Raw genomic sequence first — 23,656 nt, forward strand, 5'->3', positions numbered from 1 at the left:
AGCTGTTGAGAACAAAATGAAGGGGTGGTTGTTTCAGGGGTGCAAAAGGGAACGGTCTCTGAAAAGTGTTGAAACGCAGTCAGAGGAGCTGTTGAGAACAAAATGAAGTGGTGGTTGTTTGAAAGGGTGCAAAAGGGAACGGTCTCTTAAGAGTGTTGGAAAGCAATCAATGGAGCTGTTAAAAACACCATAAACTGGGGCTTGTTTGAGGGATTCAAAAGGGAACGGTCCCTGAAAAGTGCTGGAACGCAGACAATGGGGCTGTTGACAACCCAAGGCAATGGTTGTTGTTTGAGGGATACAAAAGAGAACAGTCTCTCAATTGTGTTGGAACGCAGTCAATTGAGGTGTTGAGGACAAAGAACTGGTGGTTGTTTGAGGACTGAAAAAGGGAACAGTCTCTCAAAGGGGTTGGAACGCAGTCAATGGGTCTTTTGAAAACTCAAAGAATAGGTTGTTGTTTGAGGGATGCAAAAGTGAACGGTCTCTGAAAGGTGTTGGTATGCAGTCAATGGAGCTGTTTAAAAACCAAAGAATATGTGGTTGTTTGAGGGATACAAAAATGAACGGTCTCTTAAGGGTGTTGAAACGCAGTCAAAGCTGTCAACAACAAAATGAATTGGTGGTTGTTTGAGGGATGCAAAAGGGAACAGTCTCTGAAGATTGTTGGAACCCAGTCATTGCAGCTTGTGTAAACAAAATGAATTGTTGCTTGTATGAAGGATGCAAAAGGGAACGGTCACTCAATGCTGTTGGAATGCAGTCAAAGGAGCTAATCAGAATACAATGAATTGGTGGTTGTTTGAGGGATGCAAAAGGGAACGGTCTCTGAAGGGTGGTGAAAAGCAGTCAAGGGAGCTGTTAGGAATACAGTGTAATGTTGGTTGTTTTAGGGAAACAAAAGGGAACGGTCTCTTAATTTGGTTGGAACGCAGTCAAAGGAGCTGTTGAGAACATAAAGAATGGGTGATTGTTGAGTGATGCAAAAGGGAACTGTCACTCAATGGTGTTGGAATGCAGTCAAGGAAGCTGTGAACAACACAATGAATTGGTGGCTGTTTGAGTGATGCAAAAGGGGACGGTCTCTGAAGATTGTTGGAACAAAGTCAAGGGAGCTGGTGAAAACAAAATGAATTGGGGCTTGTTTGAGGGATGCAAAAGGGAACGGTCCCTGAAAAGTGCTGGAACGCAGACAATGGGGCTGTTGACAACCCAAGGCAATGGTTGTTGTTTGAGGGATACAAAAGGAAACGGTCTCTCAATGGTGTTGGAACGCAGTCAATTGAGCTGTTGAGCACTTAGAACTGGTGGTTGTTTGAGGGCTGAAAAAGGGAACGGTCTCTCAAGTATGCTTGAACGCAGTCAATGGGGCTTTTAAAAACTAAAAGAATAGGTAGTTGTTTGTGGGATGCAAAAGGGAACGGTCTATGAAGATTGTTGGAACACAGTCAAGGTAGCTGGTGAAAACAAAAGGAATTGGGGCTTTTTTGATGGATGCAAAAGGCAATGGTCTCTCAAAGGTGATGGAATGCAGTCAATGGAGCTAATCCGAATACAATGAATTGGTGTTTGTGTGAGGGATGCAAAAGGGAATGGTCTTTAAAGAGTGTTGCAAAGCAGTCAATGGAGCTAATGAGAACACAATGAATAGGTGGTTGTTTGAGGGATCAAAAAGGGAACGTTCTCTGAAGGTTGGTGAAAAGCAGTCAAGGGAGGTGTTAAAATACATGGTAATAATGGTTGTTTCAGGGAAGCAAAAGAGAACGGTCTCTTAATTTTGCTGGAACGCAGTCAAAGGAGCTGTCCAGAACACAAATTAATAGTGTTTGTTTGAGGGCTGCAAAAGGGAACGGTCTCTTTAACTGTTGGATAAAGTCAATGGAGCTAGTTAAAACACAATCAATTGAGGCTCGTTTGAGGGATGCAAAAGGGAACAGTCTCTTAAAAGTGTTGGAACGCAGTCAGGGGAGCTGTTGAGAACTAAATTTAATAGCTGGGGTTTGATGACTGCAAAAGGGACCGGTCTCTTAAAAGTGTTGGAACGCAGTCAGGGGAGCTGTTTAGAACAGTAAGCAATAGTGGTTATTTGATGGCTTCAAAAGGGAACGGTCTCTGAAGATTGTTTTGATGCAGTCAATGGAGCTGGTGAAAACACAAAGAATTGGGTCTTGTTTGAGGGATGCAAAATGAGAACAGTTTCTGAAGGGTGGTAAAACACAGTCAATTGAGCTGTTGAAAACACAATGAATTGGTACTTGTTTTAGGGAGTCAAAAGGGAACAGTTTCTCAAGGTTGTTGGAAGGCAGTCAATGGAGCTGTTTAAAAACCAAAGAATATGTGGTTGTTTGAGGGATGCAAAAGGGAACGGTCTCTGAAGGCTGTTGAAACGCAGTCAAAGCTGTCAACAACAAAATGAATTGGTGGTCGTTTGAGGGATGCAAAAGGGAACGGTCTCTGAAGATTGTTGGAACACAGTCAATGCAGCTGGTGAAAAAAAATTAATTGGGGCTTGTTTGTTGGATGCAAAAGGGAACGGTCTCTCAATGGTGTTGGAATGCAGTCAATGCAGCTAATCAGATTACAATGAATTGGTGGTTGTTTGAGGGATGCAAAAGGGAACGGTCTATGAAGGGTGGTGAAAAGCATTCAAGGGAGCTGTTAGGAATACATTGTAATGTTGGTTGTTTGAGGGAAGCAAAAGGGAACGGTCTCTTAATTTTGTTGGAACGCAGTCAGTGGAGCTTTTGAGAACAAATTTGCATTGATGGTTGTTTGAGGGGTGCAAAAGAGAACGGTTTCTTAAAAGTATTGGAACGCAGTCAGTGGAGCTGTTGAGAACAAATTGCAGTGATGGTTGTTTGAGGGGTGCAAAAGGGAACGGTCTCTTAAAAGTATTGGAACACAGTCAGTGGAACTGTTGAGAACAGTAACAAATTGTGGTTGTTTGAGTGATGCAAAAGGGAACGGTCTCTAAAAAGTGTTGGAACGCAACCAATGCAGCTGTTGAAAACACAAAGAATAGGTGGTTGTTTGTGGGAAGCAAAAGGGAACGGTCTCTGAAGATTGTTTTGATGCAGTCAATGGAGCTGGTGAAAACACAAAGAATTGGGTCTTGTTTGAGGGATGCAAAAAGGGAACAGTCTCTGAAGGGTGGTAAAACACAGTCAATTGAGCTGTTGATAACACAATGAATTGGTACTTGTTTTAGGGATGCAAAAGGGAACAGTTTCTCAAGGTTGAGGGAAGGCAGTCAATGGAGGTGTTTAAAAAACAAAGAATATGTGGTTGTTTGAGGGATGCAAAAGGGAACGGTCTCTGAAGGCTGTTGAAACGCAGTCAAAGCTGTCAACAACAAAATGAATTGGTGGTCGTTTGAGGGATGCAAAAGGGAACGGTCTCTGAAGATTGTTGGAACACAGTCAATGCAGCTGGTGAAAAAAAATTAATTGGGGCTTGTTTGTTGGATGCAAAAGGGAACGGTCTCTCAATGGTGTTGGAATGCAGTCAATGCAGCTAATCAGATTACAATGAATTGGTGGTTGTTTGAGGGATGCAAAAGGGAACGGTCTATGAAGGGTGGTGAAAAGCATTCAAGGGAGCTGTTAGGAATACATTGTAATGTTGGTTGTTTGAGGGAAGCAAAAGGGAACGGTCTCTTAATTTTGTTGGAACGCAGTCAGTGGAGCTTTTGAGAACAAAATTGCATTGATGGTTGTTTGAGGGGTGCAAAAGAGAACGGTTTCTTAAAAGTATTGGAACGCAGTCAGTGGAGCTGTTGAGAACAAATTGCAGTGATGGTTGTTTGAGGGGTGCAAAAGGGAACGGTCTCTTAAAAGTATTGGAACACAGTCAGTGGAACTGTTGAGAACAGTAACAAATTGTGGTTGTTTGAGTGATGCAAAAGGGAACGGTCTCTAAAAAGTGTTGGAACGCAACCAATGCAGCTGTTGAAAACACAAAGAATAGGTGGTTGTTTGTGGGAAGCAAAAGGGAACGGTCTCTGAAGATTGTTTTGATGCAGTCAATGGAGCTGGTGAAAACACAAAGAATTGGGTCTTGTTTGAGGGATGCAAAAAGGGAACAGTCTCTGAAGGGTGGTAAAACACAGTCAATTGAGCTGTTGAAAACACAATGAATTGGTACTTGTTTTAGGGATGCAAAAGGGAACAGTTTCTCAAGGTTGAGGGAAGGCAGTCAATGGAGGTGTTTAAAAAACAAAGAATATGTGGTTGTTTGAGGGATGCAAAAGGGAACGGTCTCTGAAGGCTGTTGAAACGCAGTCAAAGCTGTCAACAACAAAATGAATTGGTGGTCGTTTGAGGGATGCAAAAGGGAACGGTCTCTGAAGATTGTTGGAACACAGTCAATGCAGCTGGTGAAAAAAAAATTAATTGGGGCTTGTTTGTTGGATGCAAAAGGGAACGGTCTCTCAATGGTGTTGGAATGCAGTCAATGGAGCTAATCATATTACAATGAATTGATGGTTGTTTGAGGGATGCGAAAGGGAACGGTCTATGAAGGGTGGTGAAAAGCATTCAAGGGAGCTGTTAGGAATACATTGTAATGTTGGTTTTTTGAGGGAAGCAAAAGGGAACGGTCTCTTAATTTTGTTGGAACGCAGTCAGTGGAGCTTTTGAGAACAAAATTGCATTGATGGTTGTTTGAGGGGTGCAAAAGAGAACGGTTTCTTAAAAGTATTGGAACGCAGTCAGTGGAGCTGTTGAGAACAAATTGCAGTGATGGTTGTTTGAGGGGTGCAAAAGGGAACGGACTCTTAAAAGTATTGGAACACAGTCAGTGGAACTGTTGAGAACAGTAACAAATTGTGGTTGTTTGAGTGATGCAAAAGGGAACGGTCTCTAAAAAGTGTTGGAACGCAACCAATGCAGTTGTTGAAAACACAAAGAATAGGTGGTTGTTTGTGGGATGCAAAAGGGAACGGTCTCTGAACATTGTTGGAAAACAGTCAAAGGAGCTGGGGAAAACAAAATGAATGGGGGTTTTTTGAGGGATGCAAAAGAGAACGGCCTTTGCAGGGTGGTGAAACACAATCAAATAATGTTATGAATACAAAGTAATGGTGGTTGTTTCAGGGAAGCAAAAGGGAATGGTCTCTAAGGGTGTTGGATTGCAGCCAACGGAGCTGTTGAAAAACACCATAGTTGGTGCTTTTTTAAGGGATGCAAAAGAGAATGGAACAATCTCTGAAATGTGTTGGAACCAGGCAACGTAGCTGGTGGGAATACAATGAGATGGTGCTTGTTTTAAAGAATGCAAAAGGGAACGGCCTCTTATGGGTGTTGGAATGCAGTCAGAGGAGCTGTCCAAACACTAAGTAACAGTGGTTATTTGAGGGAAGCAAAGGGAACGGTCTCTCAAGGTTGGGGGCGCACAGTCAATGGAGCTGTCAAGAACACAAAGTTATAGTGGTGGTTTGAGGGCTGCAAAAGGGAACGGTCTCTTAAAATTGATGGAATGCTTTCAGTGGATCTGTTGAGAAAAAAATGCAAGGTGGTTGTTTGAGAGGTGCAAAAGGGAGTATACGGCGGCCCATCCCAGGACGGTAATAGGTGAAGTCTAGTATTTAATCGGACCTGTTTTTAATCCACTTAAAGCCCCTTAATCCACGTATTGTCAAGTCGTACCTCTCCTACACTTAAAAAACAATGGAAGAAAAACAAATCACGGTTGAGCGCACTTGGGAACTGCCTCCAAGGCCATGCCCGTGCTCCTTTTTTGGTCCGTAGAGCGAGGCGAAATTTAGTTCCTCTTTTTTTTGTGGTTGTCGTTATCACATGGGCTGTGATTTTTAAGTTTTTTTTCTTCGGCTCTGGCTATTCTTGTAGGAGAACTTCCTTAAAAACAATGTTTTTCGTGAATATCTTGTTCTTATCTTGTTCCGTGGATTGTGGAATATTTCTAAGTAGCTTGCCCTGTTCTCTGTTTCTTCGCACTGAACCTTGACACCTTCTCTTGATGTTGCACGTGAGAATGTGACGTATAGTTGGCCGTGGCTGAAAACGGATTCCGGAAGGTAGATGCCTACTCGCTCAAAAGTCTGTCCCTGTGACTTGTTGATGGTCATAGCGAAAGCCACAAGCACAGGAAACTGCAATCTTTTGAGTTTGAAGGGCAAGTCAGAGTCGGTGGGAGACATGGACATCCGCGGAAGGAAGACGTTGTGTCCTTTGTGTTTCCCGGCCGCGATCTCTGCCATTATCAGGTTACCGCTGAGCGCCTTGATGATGAGCCTCGTGCCGTTGCAAAGTCCCTGTCGCGAGTCAATGTTCTTGAGAAGAATGACGATTGCTCCTATTTTAAGTTCGAGTTGGTGCGGAGGTAGCCCGGAGACGTTGAAGGTATTTAAAATTTCCGGAGGGTAGTTGGAAATTTCCTCTGGGTCCTCTGAATCGATAGTGTCGATACTTTTGCAGACTTTGAACGCGCCAGGCATCTCGCCAATAATCTTGTTGTTGATCCTAAGACAGTCTTCATTCTTGGGACATAGAATAGCCCGGTTACAAACTTGTTCTCTGACGCCTTCGTTTAAGAGATCCGATGGATCGCCAAAGACGTGTTCGATTAAGTTAGTTCGAATGTTGAGAAGGTCTTGCGGGATTTCGATGAGATCTGGGTCATTGAGCCGCGGTGTTTGTGCCAAAGATCCATTTCCCAGTTGAATGAGCCAATCAGCGAAATCTTGACTACCATCGGTGGTGCGCATGTTTTGCACCAATCGAAGCTGTCGAAAAAGAGGCCAAGTCGCGTTATTGGTGATGGTCGCTTCGATGATTTTGACCATGTTTCCGTGTCTCACAACGGGAAGCACTTTCTAAAATCGCCGCCGAGCAAGAGAGCTTTGCCACCGTAGGGATCGACGCGATTCTTCATGACAGTTTGGAAAAGATGATTGATCGCGTCGAGGGCGTGGTTGGTCTTCATGGTGGCTTCGTCGGAAATTATGAGACTGGCGTTTCTGATCAGTTGCGCGTTGTTGCAGCTTCTTCGATTTTCGATCGTGTCGTCTCTGTTATTGGAGGATAAATCTTGAACTGCGAATGGTAAGTTGTTCCGTCCAGTAACAAAGTGGACGCGATCCCCGGTGAAGCCACTGCGATGACTTGTCTCCCTTGGCCTTGGAGGACGGTGATGAGGGTGTTGTAGAGAAAGTTCTTTCCCGTTCCTCCAGGGCCGTCCAGGAAATACTGCCTCGGATGTGAGTTGTTCACATCGTTGACAGCAGTCATGACTTGATCAAAGGCCGCGCGTTGCCCGTCGTTGAGTTGCGCCAACATCATTTCGCCCATCAGTCTCTTTTCTCTTTGACTGTTTTCGTTGTTCTCTTCCATCTGAGCTTCGGCCAGTTGGTTAATCAGATGGAAATCCGGGACAGGCAAGGAGAGATCTTCCATCGTCTGATTGTGGAGACGTAGCTTGTTCTGAATCCATTTCAACGTCAAGTTCTTGGCCACGTTGGCTTCGTGTCCGCTTCTAATGTAGTCTTCCATCAGATGGTTCAGGTTGATTTCAAATAGATGCAGAGCGTCGGAGGGATTGCAGAACAGGCAAATGTCGACAAAAAGCTGCCTCAGCTGAAGAGGCATTTGGAATGCTGCCGCTTCTTGCATGGCTCTAGCCCAAGCAGTGTCGTCTTCCAGCAAAATTAGTGCTATTGCTGCCGCTTTGAAAGTGGGATGGACAATCTGGTCGACTGTTCGCAAATCTTCAAAGCTTGTTGGCCCTTTAACGTTGATGAGAAGCAAACGAAGGCAATGCCGTTCCACCTGTCGAACGCAAACCGTGTATAGGCGACCGATGATCTTGGCCCGTTTCACGCGAGGCTTCCACGAATTGGTTTTCTTGATGAAAACGTAGTGGTGAGGTATTTCTCTGTAGAAATATTGCCGTGCGCTCTCGTCGACGCGATTCAACTTAAAGAAAGCAGTTAGGTTGGTGTCTCTCGAAGCGGCATTGATGGCGGCTTGCATTTCGTTTCCCGGTTGGAAAAAGACGGGCTGCTCTCGGGTCAAATGGACGGCCAGGCGATAGATGGCATGCGAACGGTCGGAAAGGGGAAACTTGAAGATTCGCCAACAGGCTTCCGGCGCGCTGACGTAACGCGCATCAAGATGGCACGTGATTTCGTCCCACTCCACCCTTGGTTCTTCGCCTTCTGCCAGATGATACGTTCCCACTTTTTGATCCATTTTCAGGCAATCGTACCCTTTGTAGACGTACTTGAAGATGTACTTTACGCTGACGATGGATGCGCAGTATTCGAGGTTGATGTGGGAGTCATACTTGAGGGATAACCAAGGGTTGTAAGGAACGACCCATCTGTTGTCAACTTCGAAATGCGTTTGTCCTCGTTTCAAGCGGTGTACAACGCCCGTATCTCTTCGTCTGTAAGTGGGGTAGCAGTTATCGTTTAGGAGTGTTTCTTGGCTATGTTGCTTCGGGAAAGCCTTTGAACACTTGTCGCCGTCCATGCAAGGGAATTTTTTGTTGATCAACCCACACGGACCGTGAATCATGTGGGTCATGACACTCTTACAAAGTCTCGGATGCGTTTTATTATCGGGAATTTCCGCGCATATGGTTGCATCCCCATCTTCCGCTGTAGCAGGGGCGTCACGCTCGTCGATCCAAATGAGCATGTGACAGTGGCCCCACTGTCACATGCTCATTTGGAGCCACGCTTCTGAAATTCAATGACGTGTATCCGTGCAGTCGCAAATCCCAGCACCTGGCGCTTTTCAATGTCGTTGACCAACTCAATTTTCTTTTGCTGGAAGACTCTTGCGACTATATCGGGCCGATCTGATGCCGACAGATGGCTGGGAATGTTGGCCGTGATTTCCCTCCCCTTTGGGTTGCAGGTAAAAGTCAGGAAGAATACTGGCTTGCCGAATTTACCACAGATGGCCATTGCATCTTGGTACGCTTGCTTCATCGCCCTTGGGCTTTCGATGAAACTCGATGGGAGGACGTGATAAGATCCGACCGTAAGGTTTTCTCGTTCGGCGCGATTATGCAAGTAGTCCAGAAGACCGTCGTATTGAGCCACGTGAAGCTCCGCCTGATGTTCGCGGATGTACTTGACGCGGTTGGCTTCAATCTTGACGTAAGAATCGACCGTCCATTGCTGAGTGAGTGATCCGCTGGCCAAGACGTTGTTGAAATATTCCCGAATCGACATGAGAAAGCTGTAAAATTCGCACTGCGTGATCCTTTTTCGTCTTCCTTCGCCACGATTCAATCGATGGGGATCGTTATCGTCGTCATCCATTTGCTCCTCTGGTTCCGGTTCTGGTTCTTCCACCAGCTCTTCCTCACCATCTAAGGCTTCTACTGGTGCATTTTCTAGCCGCAGCATCTCATCAAGTCTTGGGAGATCGATCTCTTCCTCTTCATCCACATCCATTGCCCGTGCTGCTGCTTCCTCTCTTTCACGTCGTGTAGTGGTGGTATAAGGCATGTTTACATGCCAGCCATCGTCACCGTTTGGGAAGAGCAAAGGGTAAGTCATTGGGTCACACATGGGCTGTTGTGTGTCAATCTGAACGAATGTTCTCCCTCTGACTGGGATGAAGAGATGGCCACGGATATCACTCTTCGCTGGCGGCTCACCGTTTGCGCTTTTGAAAATCACAGCAATCTCGGTTGTCGTCGGGCTGTTGTAACGTCTCTGATCTAGATTTCTTCGATCACTGCTGATCATCATTCCTACTGTTTGGTGCGGTAGATTCTCATCTTGGGCTCGGCGGTACTCTTCTTCAAGCACTTGACGCATCATCTTGTAAATGGCTGCATACGGATTCTTTTCTCGGAGCATTGCTCCAATTCCTCCATCAAGTTTCTGCAGCATCCTCCGTTTGAGGTGGAAAGCGCTCTGAACTCGCCAGCCTGCACAGCGTCCATGAAATAAAGATCCGCATACCTAGGATTATTCGTATCGGGGCCGACGGGTGTGGTGTTGTGGTACACTTGACCGTGGATTCTGAAACAATAAGGTCCACGCCCTGGGGGAGATGAAATATTGGCTCCCAACGAAGCAAAAGCGTGAGCGCTGTTGTAATTGCGGATCTTCGTCATAAACGCTTTCGCCTTTGGATGGTCATTCTGCAATAGTTTAACCAGCGGTTGAGGGCACTCTTTTGGAGGTGGGAGAATCACCTTTCCTTTGGCGCAGCATTGTGTGAATTTCTTGTCTGTCGGTTTTTCACCCTTGAAATGCCTGGCATTACATTCGCCGCACGTGACGGTCATTTCTCCACAATCGTGCATTAAGACACGGTCTTCGGAAGCCAATGTTTTGCAAGCCGCTCTATGAGTTCTTGGCACTCCCGCACGGTTACGGGCAGCCAATAGCTCTTCGCGAAAAGTGCGCTTCTCTTCAGTTTCCAATGGTATAATTTCAGCATGTTCCAATGCATTCATGGCACGAAGTAATTCCTCGTCTTCCTCTCTCTCTTCTCGCAAACGTTCCATTCGAGATTGACTCTGTTCTCGTCTTTGTTCCCTTTCTTCTTCTATCTCTGCCGCTTTGTAGTTGGCTGTTTGTTCCCTGTTAAGTTCCCTACATATGTCCGCCTCTTCTTCCGTTTCTTCAACCAGATACATCTGATGACGCAATCTGTCAGCCATGGAACGCGACATCCTCTCTTCTACCGTCTCTTGGGCGCGTAGGACTTGATGGCGCAAGTTATCCTCGATCATCCTTACGCGACTTTCATCATCGGTTTCTGCGTTGCGTATAGCTTGCTGTTGTGTTGCTTGATCTCTTAGCCTTGCACGCGTTTCTTCCTCACTTTCCTCTTCATGCAGAGCTTGCTGTCGCAATGCTTGCTCTTGTAGCCTAGCTTGTTGTATTTCATCTGGCTCTTGAGCTCGGTTTTCTTTACGTCTTTGCGCTTCTACGTCTAGACGCACTTGCCTGTCTACTTTATCTTGGGTTTGACGTTGAACTTCTTGATCGAGACGCTGCTTTTTCTCATCGCGCACATATTGTGCCCTGGCTCTATTGTCTTGCAAACGTTTTTCTCTAGCCTCTGGATCTTCTTGCGCTCTTTTCTCTCTTTGCTTCCTATTCTTTTCTGCCTTTTCAGCATCAGTCATTTGACGACGCGGTGCCATTGTTTGATTGTTGATAATAATGGTAATGTTCGATTCTTGAATAGGACAGTCTGAGTGGAGGGCTTTTGGAGGGCTGTTGGAGGATAAAATAATGTACAACAAATTCAAACTAATTAAAACAGGCAATCGAATTTTGGAGAAGGTGGGAATGGGGAGTGTATATTGAACACCGCAAATATCCGAAAACACTTTCAAATTAGTCTCTTGAATTAACGAAACAAAAATTACACCGCAAGAATTACCTAAAACACTTTCAAATTAAACTAAGCCTATTAAAATGTAAAATTGATACCGTTCCACCACACGACACCGTCCCAGGCAGTTGCTCGATGTGGTTTCCGAGTGCTTAAACCTTATCAAATTGTTGGCACTTAACACCTATCACTATATCTCCGTTATTAAAGGACTGTTCTCAAGTCACAGGCTCTGCATTCTCCCAGCCTTACCGTAGTCTTTGGCCTCGGAGCGTGCCTGACAATGAATCATCACCCGCACAGGAACCTGTGTTCCACAGTGACTTGAGAAGGACCCTTAAAGGAAGTTAGTTTTTCGGTGCCGGGTTTAATCCAACAACTCTTTGGTGGGGGAAGGATGAGGTTGGGGAATACTTTACTTGAATATTGAAAACCAGACGTGTGATTCCCCACGGTGGTGTGGCTACAGGATAGAATGTTGCGATGGAAGCCTTGATAACCTATGATTTTTTCGTAAAAAGGAAAAGTTACGATAAAAAAAGATAGAGATGTGAAGAAAAACCGAATTCTTAATTAATTAAAACATAGTTTTGTTGTGAAAATCTTCAAATCAACATAAAAAATGTTTTGTTTCTTTTGCACTGCAGCTTTTGACAATAATTATCCATAAATGAAATTTTAGAATTGACTGCGTTCCAATATTTTTGGAACCATTCCATTTTTAAAAAGTATTATACAGTAGATCTTACTTTTGCAAAAGTCATTCAAATTAAAAAAAACTACGTTCCAACGTTATGGTGATCCTTTTCATTTTTAAAACCTTGATCGATTGCTTGGAAGGTAACACAGAAAAGGTTTTTATCAAAAAGTTTGAACGCAGTCAATCAATCAATGAAACATCTTATCCCAAAAAACAGTTTACTTAGAAAGATTTTGATCAAAAATTTCCTTTAATTAACCTAAATTGATTATTAGAATGGTGTAACATGGAATGCAGGCAATTTTGCATCTAGAAATAACATTCACAGATTTAAAGCGTTGGGGTTTTGTTACAGATTTTAAAAGTTTTGGCACCGTTCCCCCTTCAACATTGGAATTGGTTTTTTGTTAAAGAATTTAAGGAATAGTTTCCATATGCATAATCAATTTCAATTTTGAAGACTAAATGTTGACTTAAACTTAACAAACACAGTATTTGCTTGTATTATAGCCTGCAATTTGCAAAAGGACTGCGTTTAAAAAAATTTTTGACACCGTTCCCTATTCAACATTAAATTGGTGGTTTGTTGCTGATTTTCAAATTAAAATTTTCTCATGCATAATAAATTTCGTATTGAAGAATCGATGTTGGCTAAGACTTAGTAAATCCAGTATTTGTTACAAATTGTATCCACATTTGGCAAAGGACAGTGTTTTAAAAAGTTTAGGCATCGTTCCCTTTTCAACTTATGAATTAATGGTTTGACACAAATTTTCTAAGAGCAGTTTTAAAATACACAAATAATTCCAATGTAAAATGGGAAAATTTAGCTTATAAACTTAATAAACCAAGTCTTTGATTCAGTTGTGACCTGCAATTGTGAAAGGACTGTGTTTTTCAATACTCTTGCTACCGTTCTCTCTTCAACATTGCAATTGGTTGATTGATACAAATTTCATAAAACAATTGTCTTGTCAATAACCAGTTTTTTATAATATACTACCTGTTTGTTTGGTTTTTTTAACTGTGGACGGGGCGTGCTCTTTGTCAAGGTGTGTAATTTTTCTTGGAAAATTTGTATAATAATTTTGTCTGCTTTTATTTGGGTTTTACGTTTCCTGTCATCGGCCATCTATTGGTCAAATATTGACTTTCATACTGCTGACGACGAAGAAAAAAGGGCGCTAAAGCATAGACATTTGTACAGAGCAATGTTTGAAATTCATGGTTCATACATCATGGCGGCACAAAATCTGCTGGACGACATGTCTGATTCACTCTCGATTTCTGTCGGCGACGAAAATGTGGAAGACATAGACAGTATTTTATCCCAAATACCGCTTTTACAGATCGGGGGAAAATATACCATAACTGACTGCACCGAAGAATCGATGATAGAAGAGGAAGAGGAAGAGGAAGAGGAAGAGGAAGAGGAAAAGATGAAACAAAGAACGGAAAAAGAGATTGAGTATTTACAAAGTGAAAGAAATGAACAGAGGAAAACAATAAATATAAAAATTGGCAAAGAAATGATGGAAGAAGAAGAGGAAAATGTAGAAAGAGAGCTAAGGGAGAAGAAGAGAAAGATTGATATGGAAGGAAGAGAAATAGAAATGAAACTAAGGGAACTAACGAAGAAGAAGAATGCGGAAATGGAGAAAAAAAAAGCGGCAGAATTGCTCCGGTATCGAAAGTATCCGGAAAAGAAAGCATCAGATTTGCTGAGGGAGCTGGAAAAACGGGCCGAAGAAGCACGCTACACCGCCATTCAGTAATATTTTTTTTTAACCTTTTTGTTGTATGAATTTATTTTTTATTTTAACAGGTTTAAAACAGTTAGTCTAGAGGGAAATGTTTAAAAGGAAATGTAGCCTATAAATTTAGCATTGTATTGTATTATTACCATTATTTCAGGCAACAATAGAAAGAAAAGGCAAAGGACTGCGTTTCAAAAATTTTAGGCACCGTTCCCTGTTCAGCATTGTTATTGGTTGTTTGTTACATTTTTTCAAACAATAGCTCTCTTATGCAAAATCAAATCCAATGTTGAAGAAGGAATGTTGGTTAAAATAGAAGAAACAAAATCATTGCTTCTGTTGTTGCCTACAATTGGCAAAGGACTGCGTTTCCAAAAATTTAGTCACCGTTCCCTGTTCAGCATTGTAATTGGTTGTTTATAACATATTTTCAAACAACTGCTCTATTATGCAAAATCAATTGCAATGTTGAAGAAGGAATGTTGGTTAAAATATAAGAAACACAGTCATTGCTTTTGTGGTTGCCTACAATTGGCAAAGGACTGTGTTTCCAAAATTTTAGGCACCGTTCCCTGTTCAGCATTGTAATTAATGATTTGTTACAGATTTTTCAAAGAACAATTTTCTTATACACAATCAATTCCAATGATGAAGATCAAATGTTGTCTAAAATATGAAAAAAATTAAAAAGTCATAGCTTTTCAAAGGAAAACTACCTTTTACGCAACCAATTGCAATATTAAAGTGGGAATTTTGCGATTGCAGTATTGGGAATGGTGTCTTAGATTTTGAAAATACCCGCCTATGTAGAATTGAAATGGAAATAAAATTTATAAAATTTATTATTTTGTATTAGGGCACGGAAAAATTCAACCACAATGGACAAACTGGTGACCGATGCAAGACAACATCTTCATATGCTGAGGTGCAGGAGAGTTGCGGAAGAGCAAAAAGAGAAGAATAGCAATAGTGCTGGCAAGAAATAGATATTGTCTTACGTGTATTTGTATTTCGTCATTCAACAATCGTAATAAAAATTAACAAACGATGGTTACATTTAAAAGCTAAACTTTTGTGGTTGGGTAGAAGGTAAACTCAGGTCAACACTCAATCTATGTTCCATGGCTGGTGCACCGACGTCTGTTTGTTTACCTATTTCAAAGTGACACATGACGTCAAATCGACCAGTAAAGAAAACATTTATGGAGCTGTTAAAAAGACAAAGGATATGTGGTTGTTTGAGGGATGAAAAGGGAACGGTCTCTCAAAAGTGTGGGAATGCAGTCAATGGGGCTGTTGAGAACCCAATGAATTAGTGGTTGTTTGAGGGCTGCAAAAGGAAACAGTCTCTTTAAAGTGTAGGAACGCAGTCAGGGGAGCTGTTGAGAACAGTATCCAATAGCTGTGGTTTGAGGGTTGCAAAAGGGAACAGTCTCTTAAAAGTGTTGGAACGCAGTTAGTGGAGCTATTGAAACAGTAAGCAATAGTTGTTGAGGGCTGCATAAGGGAACAGTCTCTTAAAAGTGTTGGAACGCAGTGAGTGGAGCTGTTGAGAACAGGATCCAATAGCTGTTGTTAGAGGACTGTAAAAGGGAACAATCTTTAAAGTGTTGGAACGCAGTCAATGGTGCTGTTGAGAACACTAGTGTAATACATCCCTTTGGGGATTGAGTACTACAAAGAATTAAATGTTGTTTGGAATAGGAATGTAAGTGAACTCGGAGGCGAATTACCCACAATGATAGACGTGTATTTTACTTGACTAAGGCCTTAAGAATTACACGGGACAGGACATAAAATATGACAAGAAAGGGAATAACGAGCCAAACCATAATGACCAACAGAATAAGGGCAATTTGGAAGCTTACCGATGTAGCGCGTGCGTTACGGGAGCGCACGTTGGTAAAACGATATGAAGTGGCTTGTGGTAGCGAGAGCGGGACACGGGGAAAACAGACAGTTCAAAAAGGGAGAAAAGTACGAGACAAAGTTTAAGAGTAGGGAAAGAGACAAGTGCACGAATAAACGCACAGAATTAACACTCAACAATTCGACTACTAAACGTTTCAGAACTGTGAGAAGACTCTAGCAAATTCAAGAATTTGCACCGACAGAGTTTCCGCGTCTAAACGTTGTGGAAGTTGCCGAACGACTCTGTTTGTCGGAAATGTGGGTTCATCACGAAACCTCGCATTTCGGGAGTGGTCACAGACGCTGATGGCCTGTCGCAACTCGGCACGAGCAACCAATCAAGAGATGTTTTATTAATTGATTGATTATGACGTGTAAGCAACCAATCAATTGATTGTTTATTTATTGTGCGATATGCGCATCAGTTGCAGGTGTTCATCGAGGTCAGCTAAAAGCGTTGATGACCTCATCTCCGGATTGACAAACAACGTTTCAAGGAAGTAAACAGGAAATACGATACGAATTGTAAACGATAACATAAGGAAAAAGGTGGATATCATAAGTGAAAAAGGGAGTAACATAAGATCATAAAATGTGGGCATGTTGAGTAAATATATGTGTAGGCCTTCGTTACATCGCTCCGGGCTGCGTAAGATTACGTCCCGTAATCAGACTTCATGTTTGTGATAAGAAGTTTTATCTTCTTTAATTGGAGGACAGCAGATACCGTAGAGTCCAAGACAGCAGCAAATGCGTAAGACGATGAGGACAAGGATGAAAATGACGGTGACGACCAAGGAGATTATGATGACCTCCCACCAGCTGGTATATCTCTCGACTCCTGCTGCTGTCAGTAGAACATCAGCTGCATGAGGACGATGATTCGATGGGAAATCAGCAGGTGATTGTTTATTCATGGCGGCTACGATGTCAGCTACAACGTTCATGTGGTTGAGTAAATTATCGTTATAAGCTGGATTGCTGCGATGGTCATAGTCAAAGGCTTTCACGTCTTCATAGCGGAAGGAATGAGCCAATGTACGCTCCGGCAGTACAATATTCGGGTCGATCCTTTTCCAAGTGTTGTTGCGGAAGGCGTAAGGTTTATCGTTGAAATTGACGAAACCATTTGTCCAATAGCATGGGGAAAATTTCACTAATTCCCAGCCATCGAGATTAATGGTATAATTGTAAAATTTTGGCTGTGGTCCACAAGGTGTGATCACGGTTTCAAATGTGGCATTCACAGCTTTACACTGAATCACGGCGGTTTGTCCAAAAGCTTGCAATTTTGCACACCGAGGTAATTTCAATAATGAAGCGGCGAGCCAACCATTATATTGGGCGGTGATAATTGCTCGTTCATTTTTAGCTTTGCGAACGTCACATTCAATTGTTTGTAACATACGCGCTAACTCATTATCACGATCAATAGCACGATCTTGAATATATTGTTTATTGGCCAATTTATCCAAATTGGGGTCACTAGATGGTGAGGTGGTTTCAACAGAGCCGCTTGGTGGGGCCTTCTCCTTGATAGACGCCGACTCGGCGGTGAGTGATAAAGATTTATCGACGAAGGGCCACGTTACCAAAACTAAATTTGATTGGCCGGCGATTTTAAAAGTCGTTGTTCGGTTGTTGCAACTTCGATGATTGGGGTCGCAAGGTGGTTGAAGAGTCAAATGAAAATCTAGTTGACGGTCGTCGTCCAAGAGGCGGAAATATTTTTCATTAATCGTTTTCATCATAAGATTTCCGGTTCCAGATTCAACTGGACGTAATTCGTGTTGGATCTTATGGGTGTATGTTGTATCCCAAACCAAAGTTAGATGGTTGTGAGACAAGGTACCAGCGGTTGCGGAAGCTTTTCCGATCGGCGTTGGAAAATCTTCATCTTCCACTTGTTGAAACAGTTGTACTTGTTCAAGCGCACAGTTAAGAGTTTCCCAATCGACGGTTCGCATCCAGTAACCATCAGATCGAGTTTCATGCGAAAATACATACTTCTCATCCGAAAGAGTCATTTCATATCCTTCACACTTTTTAGTGTTAATCATTTTATAGCACTCAGAAGCCGTTGTGTCTATAGGAATTTTCTCAGGCACAATCACTGTTTGACCGAAAAAATTCATAGTCACGCTGTGAATATTTCTCCATTTGGCACAAATAAAACCCGGAAATTTCACTGCGGCGCGTTCATCACTGTAGACAACATATCTCACTGGAACAGCATTCGTGGAATTCATTTTCGGCTTGCAATCAGCATCAGGAAATTGAATAATTTTCATATTCAAAGGCTCAGCGCAATCGCATACGGTTGTTTGAAATGCGCGCGCGCGTAGGTAGAGACACAGCAGTAGCAATAGTAACGGCATTGACGACATTACTACACAAGAAACATACGGAAAACAACACAGGGAAATATAAAAATGGAAACATTCTTATGGCCAAGTATTCTACTTTATCATGTGGGTTTCTTAAAACTAAGTAAATGGGGATAATAAAATAAAAGGTAAAAACGTGGGGAAGAAAAGTGAAAATATTCTAATGGATTTAAAAAGGGTAAAAGACAACGGTAAATGCGCGGTGCTGCCAAGGTCACGCGCAAGTCCAATACACGGGGGAAGTGCGAATGGGGGAAAACGGAGGGGAATAAAAAGGAATAAGACGGAATAGATTGCCGACGGCGAAAAAGGGACGAATATTTTCAACGTTGGAACATTGGGAAAAGCTACAGCAAGGAAAGAAAAATAAAATATATATTTTTCGCGTTTGGTGTAGCAGCTAGCGGTGGCGCTGTTATACGCGTAGTGTAAATGGAACAATGACGCATTTGCGTCAAGAACGAAGACAGAAAAGTTGTTAGTTAGAAAACGAATCAAGTGAAACAGTGTGTTAGTGATTATTTTGTTTTGTTTATTTTTTTTTCGTTTGTCGTTTTTTTTTGGTTTGTTTTGTTTTTTGTTTTTTTTTTTTTGTTTTTTTTTTTTTTTTTTTTTGTTTCAAACTACGTGTAGATTTGTTAGTACAAATGTGTAAAGTGTGTTAAGTGTCTATTGTGATGTGTAATACCATGTTGAGTATTCACTCACATATATGGATACAGTGTAAATTTCAAACAGTGTTTAACGTAAAGGTAAGTTTTTCTAAGTATTACTTTTAGGTGGACATAGGGAAAAAGAAAAACATGACAATAAAAACATTTTTTAAGGTAAGCAATCGAAATAAAGTAATAATGCATTGACAATTGAATTCAGATAAGAAATACATTTCATTTGAAAACTAGGTGTAAATATGATAGACATTTTTTATAACGGAAGAGAGGTAAGTGAGTGTTTGTTTTTTTCTCACTTTTCATTACATCAATTAATCTCTTTTTTCTCTTTGGTTTACAGGTCCCTCAGTGTTTCAATGTTTATTATTCTCTTTTTTTTTTGACACTGTTTTTGTTCATTTTTTTTTTGAATATATATTTTGTTAATTTTTTTCATGTTTAATGATGTTTATTGATGTATATGTTTTTCTTATTATATTTTTTCCTAACCCTCTCTCCCTTATGTATGTTTTTTTTTTTTTTTTTTTTTTTTTAAATCAAATACAATGTTGAATAAAACAGTTTTGTGTTCATTATTATTGTGTAAACGGACAATCATTCGGAGGCTGGTTGAAGATGTGTGGAAGGAAGCATCGCCTAACAACAAGTGCGTAGGCGAAGACAGGTCGCCATTTTGATGAGTGTCAGTTTCTTTGTTTGTAAAGTGAAAGATAAGCGAAAAATAAGAAAGGAAAAGAAGTGAAAGAAGAATAGGCGGCGGAATAGAAGAAGAGTTCGGGACTAAAGGATTGCTACGGTAATGCCAATATAATTTCCCTATTATTTTATGCGTATTAGTACTTTTACTCGTAGTTTAAAACTCGACCGCTAGATGACGTTGTTCTAGTTTACTTTTTGACCGCTAGATGGCATGAGAATGACAATTCTGGAAATAAATATGTCTAACTTAGAAAATAAGAACTTATTGATTAAAAATGACAAATAACTCGATGAACTTAGTTAATTAAGGTTTTTATTTATCTAACGGGGAGCTTTTTATTTTACAATAAGTAAAAAGTTAGTTTGTCCGAGATGAAATGACTTGCTTGGATATACACATAGCTTGTACCCCACGCAAAGATAGTTGGTTAGCAAGCTCGCTTGCGACGCGTGGGTACTCGGGTTCAAATCCCGGGGGAAGCTTGTAAAAGGGAACAAATGTGCGTCGGCTTCAATGTACGGAAGGTGGGTTACGGTGGCTTTCCGTCGTGCCCTCTCCACCCCCTTCTTGTACATTGTCGCCTCGCGCTCTTCTCAGCTGTCAATTCCGTTGGCCGTGTAACTCTTGTGGGTGGCAAGAGTTGGCTGTCAGAATTGACTACTGACGATGGAGATTTGTTCCTTTCTGGCTAGGGGAGAGTCTGGCGCCAGATTCAAACCTCGCTCGAACGGCTTTTGCATTTTTTCAAAATTTTTTAAGTAATTTTTCCGCAATATAATTATATATTTAATTCCAATTCTAATCGGATTAAAAATTATCATATTATCATATATCTTATTCCTTAGAAACATATATAATTATATGTTTTTAAAGAATCTCCTATTTTTGAGACTACTTGAACTAATGTTTTAACCTAAACTGATTGTTTGAATCATACCTTTTTCCTATATTATATATTTTCTTCCTATTCCTTTTCCTCCTATCCCATATGTTTTTTCCTTTCTTTTTTTGTTGAATTACTTAATCTATTTGGAGACTATTCTTATTGTTATTTCTGCCGCTTTTTATTTTAAAACACTACTGAGGCTACAACGCTTTTGAAGAGGGAGGGGAAATACAGAGAGGGAAAAGAAGACAGCATAAAAAGTGATAGGCGAATAACAGAATATAGCAAAATTTCAAGAGACTAGAAACAGAGAAATAGAAGAAAGAAATTTTTTCTCATCGATTGTCTTCAAATACGTAATTGACGTGTTCCATTCTTGTTAGACAAAGTTGTCCAGTTGGGATTGCAATTGGTAATGAGTGGTGGTTATGATGTGATGAATAATTTTCGGGACTTATATATGGGATTTCTTCTTGCTATTGGGCTCCATCTCGGTAACGCAGAGGCTTTTGTCGATTGCGTTGCGGGCGTCTGGTAACATGAAGTAGTTCTGGGTTCTCAGTTGGCGTTTCTTCTTCTGGCTCGGATGGCAAACTCTCGGTTGCATCAACTTCGGCGCGTGCGGAGTCATTTTCGTTAATTGCGTTATGTTGAACTGATTGTGTTTCGTTGTCCAATTCTTCTGTGTTAGAAATATTATCTTCCGATGAAGGAGGATGAACCATGACGACATCAGCTTGTTGTTGAGATACATTTACATCTTCAAAATGATCAGTTGTTTGTGTGGTGTCATCTTCGTAATCGTCACTTGCCAATATTTCTTCATGATCTTGATCTTCCATGGCAATGCCATGGTCTTGAGTTTGCGTCGCAATTGACTTGCGAAATCGGTTTTCGAAATCGGAGGGGTTCTCAATTGGGGGACAAGGTTCCGTAAAAAACATTGTCTCGTATAATGGTTTTAAACGATTTACGTGCGTACGTTGACATACATAAGAGCTATCAGCTATATCTACAGTACTATTATTATAAACTTTTACTACTCTATAAGGACCTTTATATTTAGATGTAAACTTCCTACTATCGCCATCCTTAACTACACGAATATCTAATAAGACTTTATCACCTACAACGTATTTCTTCTCTTTTGCTCGTTTGTTATATTGTTCGCGCTGGCGATTCCGAGCTTTCTCGGTTTCTTCGCGAACTCGTTGGAAGCTATAACGCAAGCGATCGTTTAAATTCCCTACATAATCAGAGGCGGATTTAAAAGTTGAAGGAGAAGCATCTAGAAATTCGTTAATAGGGATATTAGGATCTCTACCGTGCACTAAATAATAAGGGGTTTCAAGTGTCGAAGAATGCGTAGAACTACGGTATGCAAATAAAACATCATCCAACATTTCTTCCCAATTAGCATGTTGCCCATCTTTTAATTCTTTTCTTAACATAGAGGTTAATGTTCGATTAAATCTCTCTGTCTCACCATTACTAGCAGGATTGTAGGCAGTGGTGAGCCTTTGATCCACCTTTAACTTTTTACAAAAATAGCGGAATAATTTCGATGTGAAATTTGTTCCACGATCAGAAACAATAGCTTTTGGCATTCCATGCCGTACAATAATGGTTTTATATACACACTCAGCTGTGGTTTGGGCAGTTTGATCTTTCAATGCTACTGCTTCTACCCAGCGACTAAAATAATCAGTGATAACTAAGATATAACTATTTCCATTAGGAGAAACGGGAGTAATAGGGCCTAAGAAATCCATACCAATCACTTGAAAAGGGGCTTTTGCAAGTTCATGGGGATGTAATAGGGCTCTATAAGTTGATGCCGTATTAGCGGTACAAATTTCACAAGCTTGTCAATATTCTAATATATCTTTCCTCATTGTAGGCCAATAATAATTGTTTTTGACCTTCAATTAAGTTTTATAAAAAGCTAAATGCCCACCCATCGGCGCATCGTGTAATTCTTTCAACACTAGATGGCGGAGGGAGTAAGGCAAGACTAACTGATGATTAATTTCATTACGTTTACTATCCTTTGAAGGCAATTCGTGCCGATAAAGCGTACCTTCAATAATTTCAAAATATTCAATTTCTTTAGCCCAATCCGGCTTGGATTGGCTAAATTTCTCGTCAAGTACTCCTTTCTCTAGATAATTTCGAATATCTATACAAAGTTCATCTTCAAGTTGTTTTTCGCAAATTAACTTAATATTATTTGGTACTGGTTGAATACTAGCAATTTTTAAACGGGATAAACAATCTGCATTCTGATGGATACGTCCAGGCCTATTAGTATAGTCATTTTAGCTTTTGTACCTCAAACAATTAGTAATGAGAAATTTTATTAATGAGCACTATTTAGACATACTTTTTACGTAAGTGTGTAAAAAAATTCAAAAATCGTACGTAGGGATCACATATAAATTTTCAATTAAAAATTAGAAAATAAGAAATGGGGGTGTAATTTTAAATTTTTTTTTGTTTTTATTACATGTAATCAAACTGTATGTGTTAATAAACGTGAGTTTCTAATTTAAATGTTTTTTGTGTAGATTTACTATTTTTGTTTTAATTTTAAAGTTACTGAAATTGGTTTCCGCGTCGAAATTTTTTCGCCGTGTTTAACACGGCGCTTATGGCGCTACGCGTCTTGTTAAAATTGATGCTACATAAAAAGTAAATAACCTAAAAATCCCCAATTAGTCTAGTTTTGTAGCCAATATAACCTAGTTTATTTTGTATTAATTATATCTTATGAATATAACACAGTAAAAAAGTTATAACCATTACAAAAAAAACTCCCCTTTTTTAGGTTTTTCCAAATTCCGCAAAATTCAAGTGGCTTTTACAACACACCCGCTAGGGTGACATTTTCGGGGGGGCGCTGCAACTTTTACTCGACTACAACTGTTATTAAATTTAAGATTACTCCTCGTTCCTATTTTTCGACACTTCAACATTTTGAATTTTTTTATAACAATAACAATAAGTTTCAATTGTATAGTTGTAGTCGAGTAAAAGTTGCAGCGCCCCCCCGAAAATGTCACCCTAGCGGGTGTGTTGTAAAAGCAACTTGAATTTTGCGGAATTTGGAAAAACCTAAAAAAGGGGAGTTTTTTTTGTAATGGTTATAACTTTTTTACTGTGTTATATTCATAAGATATAATTAATACAAAATAAACTAGGTTATATTGGCTATAATTTCCATTAATTTCCATTAATTTCCAATAATTTCCTTTGATTATTAGTAACTCTATATGGGCGTTGTCGAATGGGGCCTCTTCCTTCTGTATCAATTG

General features: G+C 40.8%; 3 protein-coding genes and 1 pseudogene across 3 annotated transcripts; all 4 read right to left on the reverse strand.

Annotated features, from left to right (window-relative positions):
• Positions 1-5,834: 5,834 nt before the first annotated feature.
• On the reverse strand, positions 5,835-6,802 carry LOC123475377 (ATP-dependent DNA helicase PIF1-like). Its single transcript, XM_045177985.1, has 2 exons — positions 5,933-6,802; positions 5,835-5,855 (listed from the first exon to the last, which is right to left on the reverse strand). The coding sequence occupies exons 1-2, from the start codon at positions 6,800-6,802 to the stop codon at positions 5,835-5,837; spliced, it is 891 nt and encodes a 296-aa protein (XP_045033920.1).
• An 11-nt stretch (positions 6,803-6,813) lies between these two features.
• Positions 6,814-7,628, reverse strand: LOC123475378 (annotated as a pseudogene).
• A 41-nt stretch (positions 7,629-7,669) lies between these two features.
• Positions 7,670-8,657, reverse strand: LOC123475379. The gene is made up of 2 exons (XM_045177986.1): positions 7,800-8,657; positions 7,670-7,741 (listed from the first exon to the last, which is right to left on the reverse strand). The coding sequence occupies exons 1-2, from the start codon at positions 8,655-8,657 to the stop codon at positions 7,670-7,672; spliced, it is 930 nt and encodes a 309-aa protein (XP_045033921.1).
• Positions 8,658-8,683: 26 nt separating this feature from the next.
• LOC116935402 lies at positions 8,684-11,136 on the reverse strand. Its single transcript, XM_045177987.1, is given in 2 exon segments — positions 8,684-9,840; positions 9,843-11,136. Coding segments are annotated over 2 exon segments (2,451 nt in total).
• Positions 11,137-23,656: the final 12,520 nt, after the last annotated feature.

This window comes from Daphnia magna, linkage group LG8 (assembly GCF_020631705.1).
Source record: "Daphnia magna isolate NIES linkage group LG8, ASM2063170v1.1, whole genome shotgun sequence".
Taxonomy (NCBI): domain Eukaryota; kingdom Metazoa; phylum Arthropoda; class Branchiopoda; order Diplostraca; family Daphniidae; genus Daphnia; species Daphnia magna.

Excerpts from the sequence above, each read along its gene's own strand:
- LOC123475377 (XM_045177985.1), bottom strand. The coding sequence starts at position 6,802 with ATGGTCAAAATCATCGAAGCGACCATCACCAATAACGCGACTTGGCCT. Across the intron at positions 5,856-5,932 it reads GCGAAGAAACAGAGAACAGG|GAAGTTCTCCTACAAGAATA; the intron begins GCAAGCTACTTA and ends ATTGTTTTTAAG.
- LOC123475379 (XM_045177986.1), bottom strand. The coding sequence starts at position 8,657 with ATGCTCATTTGGATCGACGAGCGTGACGCCCCTGCTACAGCGGAAGAT. Across the intron at positions 7,742-7,799 it reads TCATCGGTCGCCTATACACG|GGCCAACAAGCTTTGAAGAT; the intron begins GTTTGCGTTCGA and ends TCAACGTTAAAG.